The following is a 9,071-nucleotide window of genomic DNA, read 5'->3' on the forward strand; positions in this document are numbered from 1 at the left end:
AGGGATGGCAGCTCTGCAGGGACCCGGCAGGCAGGTCCCAGTCACTCAGGGCTGAGGGATGGCAGCAGTCCAACACAGTCACCTGCTCTCCCCAGATCCCTTGTACAGCACAGGAAAGATGAGAAAGGGGTATCTTTTGGCTTTGTATTTTCTCAGAAACATTCTGATTGCTATATAACGGTGGGAAAGGCAAGCAAGTGAATTCAGGTATAAAATAGGGGCTAGAAAACTTGTTTGCTTATTTCTTGACCATCTCCCTTCAAAGAAAACTGGAGGCAAGCGTTTCAGGGGTGCCAGCCTCTTAGAAGAGGATAACAATGGTTTAAGTAGTGTTTGGTTTGTTGTTGCTTTTGAATTGCTACCTCTACCCAGCTGTACCCTCTACACTGGTGAGATGGGGAAGTAGAGCTGGGGGTTTCTTTCTTTGTCAGACTGCAGGCAAAGCACAGCACCAAACACCTCATTTTATTTCAGGTGCTGCTGAAGTCAGGCCTAGGCTGCATTAGCCCATCTCAGGAAGGCCAAGAAGAATTGCAGCAAGCACCAAAACACCTCCATCACCTCTCCAGAGATGCCAAAATCTGTGTCCAGTTGCCCACAGGGCTGATTCCGGCGTGGGTTTGTGCCAGGGCTTGAGAAAGGTGCCCTGTACAGAAGGTGTGCGGCTGCTGAGATGTCTGGAGTTGTGTAAGGAATGTACAGCTGGCCTTTTCTGGTTTGTTTATTAACATAGCTTCCCTTTTTTTATTGAAGTGGGCTGTTCTGCGTTAGCAAAACATCAGGAACACAGAGTTTTTAACTGAGCAATCCATAGTGTGCTGTGAGCTCGCTAAGTAAAGCCTTGTGATTTTAATAGCCCTGTTCTCATGGTTTGTTTATGCTCATCAAAAATAGGTGTGAGAAGCCAAGAAATAGCAACTCCTTCTGGTTCTTGGGAGCAAACTGAGGGCCTGTTTATAATTACCACTCCCTGCTGAAGCAGGGCCTACTTAACTTTCAATTTTGTTATTCAAAAACACAAAAAGCCATGATACTGAATCCCAATAAAGCAATAAACAAGCGAGTACAGGTAGGGAGGAGCCAGGTTCTGTGTAAGCTGCTGGTTCCTGCTGCTGGCAGGAGCTGCGTTAGTGCTGTGCTGGTTTCCTGGGGTAAAGAGTCGTGCCTCCCCCCCGTCCAGCTACTGCAGTTAAACCACTGCTCAGAACATTCATCAAGGGTTTCCAAACCCCTTCTCCAACAGAAAAAGGGCAGCTCTGAAACGGCATAAGGTAAGTAGCCAAAAAAAGTTACAGAATGTTGCTACTTGGCTTTAATTAACCTTTAATCTGAGTGGTGATCATCATATTTTTGTGCAGAATACATAAGTTCTCCCATTCCTGTGAACAGAACACAGAGAAGTTTCTGTTCTGCACAAGCAGAAGGTGAAAGCAAAGTTAAACTGAAGCAGTTACAGCAAATAATTAATTGGGGTTTTGATATTCTCCCATCTTCTACATCCTCAGCTTGAAGGGCAAATTTTTTTGGCCCATTGTGTCCCAAGTATTCAGTATTTCAGCTCACAAACTACAGTGCGTTTTTCCAGGACTTTCAGGCCTGCTCTACCCTCGTCACACAGCTCAGCCTAACAACCCCAGGCTGCACCATGGAGCAGCACCAGCCCAACGACCCATTTGTGACTGAGGGGGAAACAAAGAACCACCAAACACCTGGTGTAGCCCAACTGGTTTTGTAATGCTTTTATTACTGTATATATTAACATTGGTTTGGATAGTATGTAGCAGGCATCTCAACATTGAAGTTCATTTGTGCACTCTCTGCAGGGAAGTTGTTTTACCCTCAACACACCTCCTTCTGCTTCACTTCCTGACCTCAGCAGCACTCACTGCTCCTCCTGTTCTGGAGGAGCAGGAGATCACATGTATAATGAATTATACTGACAAGCACATCTCTACTAGAAAGCACATCACTTTATTGTGAAGGTCTCAAGTGGAAGAGTTCAACTTAACCATGACAATACTTTATGTATTACAATTGCCTGTTGATTTATGCAACTATGTTGAAGAAAGCTGTTAGCCAAAGTCACCCCCCCCAAAAAAAATCAGAGGATATTTGCACCAGTTTTAGTTTATACCTCACAACATACCTAGGCTATATTTTTACTATCACAGGGTGTATTTACTACTAGGGGAATGTTACATGGTCTTTCAAACATGAGACTATTTACAGAATAGGCTGAACATTTGAGTTTAGATAAAGCTGAACAATTTTACATGTATAGGAAGTGTTATAGGCTAGCTTTCCTGTGGCTTTTAGCTAGACATCAGGCACTAATGATTTGATTAGCTCTGTACAAAGAATCACACACCATCCAAAACCTCTTGGCTGCTGGTTAGTTCCAAATTGTTTGAGAAAGCGCCTACTTTGAGCAACAGTTTGGTGGGGGCCTTGCTATCCCCATGTCACCCTCCTGGTGCCTCGCTGCAGAAGGGAATAGAAGCTAAGCTGTTGCACTAAGTCAGAAGATACTGATTAAAAGAGGATGGAATTAACAGTATATAGAAAAGACATAATATACTGGTAGAAAGTTTTACCTCCCCAAGGTTATGCTGAAATCGTTCATGTTAGGGAAATACTGTTCTCTCCCCTGCTATGCAAAGCTGACAGGAATTCCCTACATCGAGTCCTTGAGAAATAAATTAAGTTCCGAGACTAAGTTAGGGAACTGTTGTACATTCAGAGTGCATTTTGCCTCATGAACCTCGGCTGGGTGTTTCTGGGACAGCACACATGCCTTAAGCACCATGACAGCTCAGGCTTTGGGGCCATAGTCACTGGGCGAGTTACAGGGAGGGTCTGAGAGCCATGGCTGCACACACAGGTATGTTGTTTTGTGCACAATGCAAGCCTGATTTCCCCCTTAGCCATACAAATTAAGACAATATTTATCACCATACAGTTTGATATTACTTCCAATAAGTACAATATTTATTAAACATTTCTTCAGTTTTGTTACATATTGTGCAACAAATTACAATATTCTGCAGCCACAAATTATATGCAGAGTATGAAGAAACTATTAATCAGATAGTGTGATCTCTCCATTTATAATTCTACAAGAAGGAACTAGCAAATCAGATCTTACATATATCTTACTAAATTTTATGCATGGAAAGTGACAGACACTGTTGTGCTGTTTGATACAAAATGGCTAAACTTCATCTTCAGAAGACTAAACCTGACATCTAAACATGCCAATAGAAACATCAAAACAAAAATACATCCTAACCAACCACAGGAAACAGTCTGGTATCAGGAAAAGCAACAAGGATTACACGTTTATAAACCAGCACACAAAGGTTTAAAACAGTTCTGAAAATGAAGTTAGCTGTCTTGAGTCAAGGGAATAAAAAAAGTCAGTATTGACCATTTACAATCTCTGACCTTTGTGGAGACGGTAAGAATCTGTTGTAGTGCAGCTACATACAGTACAATTCAGGCAATTTTTTTTTTTTCACTTGGGTTCAGATTGCAAATTCATTGTTGTGAGACAAAAGGGGAGAGGCAAGTTTTAGCAGCAACCTCCACTAGACTGCTTGACTGGAGTGCTCTGAATTTTAACATTGGACTTCTCTGCACCACCAGCTGTCGCTCCCGGACCCATTCGTTTTTTAATCTCGGCAGCCATGGTCATGAAAGACTGTTCTACATTTGTGGCATTCTTTGCACTGGTTTCCAAAAACGGAATTCCAAGAGAATCTGCAAATTCCTGCAAATTGAGAAACAGTGAACAGTAAGCTCATACACAAGTTCATACCTCACCTCATTTCCTGGAGCACCACCACTCGATAACCCACAAGTTCCTGGATCCCACCCCACACCCCATCTCCAGTCTGAAGACAACTTGCAGGGCAGGGGGTCATTAAACTGCCCCCATTTGCGACACACGACACCTCCCTGCCCTGGAACCTCCGTGCATGACAAACCAGAGTAGGTGCTCAGCCAAGCAAACACATGAGCCCCAACATACCTTTGCTGTTGTATAGTCTACTACTTTCTTTGTGGTCAGATCACACTTGTTCCCCACCAACAACTTGTTGACGTTTTCACTGGCATAACGGTCTATCTCCTGCAGCCACTGCTTGACATTATTGAAAGACTCCTACGAGATAAGAGAACTGTAAGCAAGGCCCTTGATAAAGAAGCAAGTTCAGCACTATCCCTTTGGTCATGGCCAGGAAAGAGTATGAAGCAGTGCACTTATCCATGTGATTCACCACCACAGGAGAGGACTCTAATGCTGCCAAACTCCCCTGGACGGCCTTGGGCCAGTAACCACAGGGCCCATGCAGCTCCTGTTCCCAGCCCTACACAATCGGCCCTTCCTGCACTCTTCCCCCAATTATTTTTCCCTGCTCCATATATTGAATATTCAAGATCTTTTACCATCTGGGACTCTTCCTCCTCCTCCTGTAGCACAGACAAGAGCCATGGCAAACAGCTGAAACCAGACGCATCCCACATATTTACAAAGCATCAGGTATTAGGTGCAAGCCACCTTGCTGTAGATATGCTGGAACAACTTTTGACTCCGGAAATGCCGGACTAATAATCCAGTTAGTGACTGAACACAAGCATTCTTTTTCTATTAATTCAGGAAGCCCTATACTTCCCAAGTGCCCTTCAACAACCGCACCAGTTCTTCAGAGATCCTTTCACAGAAAACACTGGTTCAGTTGTATCCTGCACACAGGCTGACAATTTTCTGTTCCAAATGCTGGTCTTTACTGTAGACCACAGTTTAAGTACATTCAGAAATCTTTCAACAACTTCCATCAGTAACTCAGACTTCCTGCTACCAAAGGCAGGGTGAGAAGTATTTACACAGAACAATGTTAGTTACCTGCTCACCAAGTTTTAGGTTAAGCCTAAGATACAATTGCTCAGGAGCCACAAATCCTACTGCTTCCTTTATTTCTGCCAAACCAGAGGCAAACACATACATTTAGCTTGATAAGCCTTAACACAGCCTGTAGAACTGTGGTCACTGTCTCCTTAAGATGTGCCCAGTTGTTAAATTCCCAATTTACTCATCAGCCTGGAGAAACTCTGCAGGCACAGGTTTAACACTCACCTGATCTGTAACATCATACACAACTATGATGCCATGAGCTCCTCTATAGTAACTGGAAGTGATAGTCCGAAACCGCTCCTGTCCCGCCGTGTCCCACTGCAAGACAAGTAACAGGGTCAGCTACTGCAGCGTGGCTGAGCCAGTGCTCTACATCAGCTTCCAGAAACAGCTCAGCCGAGCAGCCATCCAACTACAACCATATACAAGCCACAGCTACAGCAGTGGCTCTGAAGCTGAATGCATCAAACAGGATTCAAGGGGATCACGTATTTTAACTGAGAGTTACACCTCGTAGGTACTTTTCTAAAGTGCTCATTTTTTTGGTTTCAGCCAAGTGTAGTCAAGAGATCTCTGAGGAAAACATTAAGCAGTTTTGACCCATGAAGATGCCACAGTTCAGTGGTCAGAAGAGCAAACACAAGCTAGGGCTTGAAAACCTGTTAGGAATAAGGTCAGAGAGCTGCACATCTCCAACATGACCACTCCCTTCAACTTCCTTGGCACACAGGCTCTGGCAAAGGTATTTAAAGGCAACAACTCAAACCAAACTTGGAGAGTTAAGAAGGGACATAAGGTGCTTGACCTCTTCTCCCACCCAGGACAGGGAGCAGGACTCGCCCAAACATTTCTCTCCCTGGAGCTGTGTCAAGAATAGGCCAGGCTGTGTATTAAAAACAGACTCACAGAAGATTTCAGCAGTGGCAGCATTCCTAGTGGGCTGCTGTGTAGTCAGGACAGTTACATTAGAGTCTGGAAGCTCAGGCTTCTGGCTGTAAGCTGGACTCTGCTCCACAACACTGAATCCCTGAGTCATTGCCTTCAAGTCCTGAGAGCCTCTGCTTGAGCTGGAGGCAGTGGCTGACAAGGATTGTCTGACCTTGCACTGATATTAGATTTCATCACACCAGTCACCCTTTTAGAGTACTTCAAGATTAAAGAACTGCCAAGTCTCTTCCCCTGTTTATTCCAAGTGAAAGGCCAAAAGCATAACCAGAAAACACCGCCCAGTGCTAAGGCAGCCAGGCCAGTTACAAGCCTTTGTGTCAGTTTTTCCATTCAGGTCAACAAAAGCAGAGTTTCCAGCACTTAAGACAGTAGAGCCTGGTAGTAACAGCTGCTGTGGAATTCAGGCATCTTGGACAACTGAGTGGTATTGCTGCACTTACACAAATCCCAGCTAAATACTGCAGAACTACACCAATTTTGATATGAGAGCGCTCCAGCACAGAATCTCCTCTTCCACGCAAACAGCCTTGATAATAAGCACCCTTCTTTAAGGACAGGTGAAGGGAAGTCTTGTGAAAACTGCCTTGCCTCTTATAACAGGGAAAATATCCCATGTATTTTAATGTATTTTAAAGTACAAAGGTAACCACCAATAGCTACGAATGTAACTCTCTGCTCCAACAGACTGAAGCACCCAGGAGTTGAGAAATGCTACTTACTATCTGAAGCTTGATTGTTTTCCCATCTAGTTCTATAGTTCTGATTTTGAAGTCCACACCAATCGTGCTGATGTAACTTTCTGTGTACGTGTCATCCTAGGAGAGAGAGTGAACATAAGTCAAGCCAGCTGCACCTCTTCTGCACTCACCTACTTCATTATGCACCAGTCAGACAGAGGACTTCGTTTCCTTGTAAAACCAGCCTGATCTCTCGTGGCAAAGTCCAGGAGATGGCCAAGCATTTCCACCAAGTATTTACTTTTCAAAAATTCTGCAGCTTTTAAAAGCACCAACCAAACTTGTGTTTCAAAAACCAGTCAAAAAAGCCTCTTTTCTGGAAATCCTGTAGTGTCAAGTCCTTGTGAGCTGAAGTGTAAAATACAGTCTTTGCTCGTGTTGGCAGACTGAAGAGCTACTTAGAATAACCACTAAGGTTATTAAAACACACCAGATTTTTGTTTTCCTTTGATGGTTTTTCATCTGTGTTCCACAGCAGCTACCTAGAACAAGTCAGAGGCTCTGCCGGTCACACATGAATGTCAGATCCTCTGCTGCTGCAGCTGGTTGCTAAGGCAGGTTAGAGTTACAGCTGGAGTACTGGTGCTAAGGCCTCTGCTCTGCAGCCTGTGTCAATACAGGAGGGAAAACACTGCTTCAGCAGTCTGCAGGGACTTGGCTGCAGTCTCCAACAGGCCTTTAGGCACACAGAAGCTGCTGGGTCAGTTGTTGCTACCTTCTAGTGATTGTCAGCTTGTCAGGCGGAAAGGAGGGTACCCAAAGGCTAGAACTTCATGTACAATGTACCACAAAAGGCTTTATGCAACCAGTAGGTATCACAAAAACAAGGGATTTCTCTGGGCTGTGAATGGAAGACATCTTAGGTAATACATCCAAGTATGAATAAAGTATTAAATCTTTCAGAATGACATGACATTTATTTCCTTAAGATTTCAATACTCCAAAGGGTACGTTTGAAAAGCCTGAAGAAGTTCAACCTACAGCAGCAAGAACACAGGTAAGTGAATGCTGTGGTAATTCCTTATGTCAGGCGAATACAGCTTAATTGGAAAAGCACATCTCTAAAGGAAAAAGCTACTCAGTTGAAGAAACACCAGATAACAGAGCACAAACTTAAGATGGCTAACAAAAAAGAAAAGTTGGATTATTCACATGAAGCCAAAATTAATTCAAAAGTATCTGCAAGAGAAGCAGGCTAGACTGTTCTGGGAATGCTGCTCCAGCTGTGGTGTAACTTCCAGTGCGCTGCCTCCATACTGTGAGCAGAGCAGGTGACCTCCTCCTCCTACTGTTCATACCGGCCCCAACAGCAGCCATAATGGCTTTAACTGAGGCTACTGTACACCCCAGATCACCATTCCAGATTAGTAACACCGAGTACACCAGGCTCTTACCAGAGGTGCCCAGAGCAACTGCTCAGGCTGTGAAAATGAAGCCATCACCTTGCAGTAGTGTCCCACTCAAGTTTCTAAGCTCACGTCCCACATTCTGCTTCCCTTCCTCTCCTCCCCTGGCAACATAAAGCTGCATTTTGCAGAGGCAGAGATAAGAAGTTCACTGGACTTCAGCTTTTTCTACTAAGAGCTGTCAAACCCATTTTAAATTTTCTTGCTGACAGGAAAACCAGAGCCAGAACAGCTCACCAGCAATTTTAACATTCACTAAAGAAAGCATAAGACCTTATTGTTCCTGGAGTATTGTTTACATTACTTCTCTGACTAAACAACTGGTAGATCTTTTCACTGCAGATATCAAACTTCATCTGGCTGAAAATGTTCTTATCAAGCAGTAACTGATCAAGGTCTTTACTCCTCATGCCTAAGGGCACACCCCCAGAATTCCTTCCATCCTCAGCACTCTACCAGTACCGTAATGATGGAAGTTAAATTAAGGTATCTTGTTCTCAAGTAACAGGAAAATTAGAATTAATCTTAACTGGACATATTATTGATATTATTTCTTTCCAGTTTAGTCAAACAAATACATCATCTAGGCTCAAATTCAGAAGACAGGAGGAGTCTGCAATATTATTCTTTGGTAGTACCAGGCCTGTCAGACATCAGCCCTGCTACCTGAAAGGGAAGTTCTTGCTAAGTACCTCTTTTACATAGTTGTCAAGCATGATCACTTACTGCAAACCTAAGTAGAAGGCAAGATTTCCCAACACCGGAGTCTCCAATCAGAAGTAGCTTGAATAAATAGTCACTGCAGAAGGAAAAAAAAATTAGGTCACTTAATGAAAAATACTGTCAAGAATGAAGTTCCTTACAGTCAGTACATTATGACTTTTGAGAAGGGTAAATTAATCCACTGCTAGGGAAATCACCTACAACTCCAAGCTCCTCTATTCAGTTTAGAAATTCACAATTTACTTGTTAAGGGAAGTGTGAGGCAGATGCTCTGAACACAGCATTTTTGTGTGGAACTGTGCTTTCCTGGGAAGTTACTCTGAGGATAATAGCGGGACTATCAGC

General features: G+C 43.6%; 2 protein-coding genes across 3 annotated transcripts in view; one reads left to right on the forward strand and one right to left on the reverse strand.

The window, feature by feature from the left end:
• Nucleotides 1–855, forward strand: part of CEP68 (centrosomal protein 68) — an 8,368-nt gene extending 7,513 nt beyond the window's left edge. For both annotated transcript variants that reach the window (XM_017736533.1, XM_008635447.2), the window contains one exon: nucleotides 475–855. In XM_017736533.1, the coding sequence (XP_017592022.1) occupies nucleotides 475–506 (32 nt within the window). In that variant the 3' untranslated portion in view covers nucleotides 507–855. The remainder of the gene's footprint in view (nucleotides 1–474) is intronic.
• An 860-nt stretch (nucleotides 856–1,715) lies between these two features.
• The window catches only part of RAB1A (RAB1A, member RAS oncogene family), a 13,206-nt gene continuing 5,850 nt past the window's right edge, over nucleotides 1,716–9,071 (reverse strand). Inside the window, 6 exon segments of the mRNA XM_017736519.1 lie at nucleotides 1,716–3,583; nucleotides 3,586–3,769; nucleotides 4,031–4,162; nucleotides 5,135–5,230; nucleotides 6,580–6,675; nucleotides 8,730–8,802. Of these exon segments, the coding sequence (XP_017592008.1) occupies nucleotides 3,525–3,583; nucleotides 3,586–3,769; nucleotides 4,031–4,162; nucleotides 5,135–5,230; nucleotides 6,580–6,675; nucleotides 8,730–8,802 (640 nt within the window). The 3' untranslated portion in view covers nucleotides 1,716–3,524.

This window comes from Corvus brachyrhynchos, unplaced genomic scaffold (genome assembly GCF_000691975.1).
Source record: "Corvus brachyrhynchos isolate BGI_N302 unplaced genomic scaffold, ASM69197v1 scaffold416, whole genome shotgun sequence".
Classification (NCBI taxonomy): Eukaryota; Metazoa; Chordata; class Aves; order Passeriformes; family Corvidae; genus Corvus; species Corvus brachyrhynchos.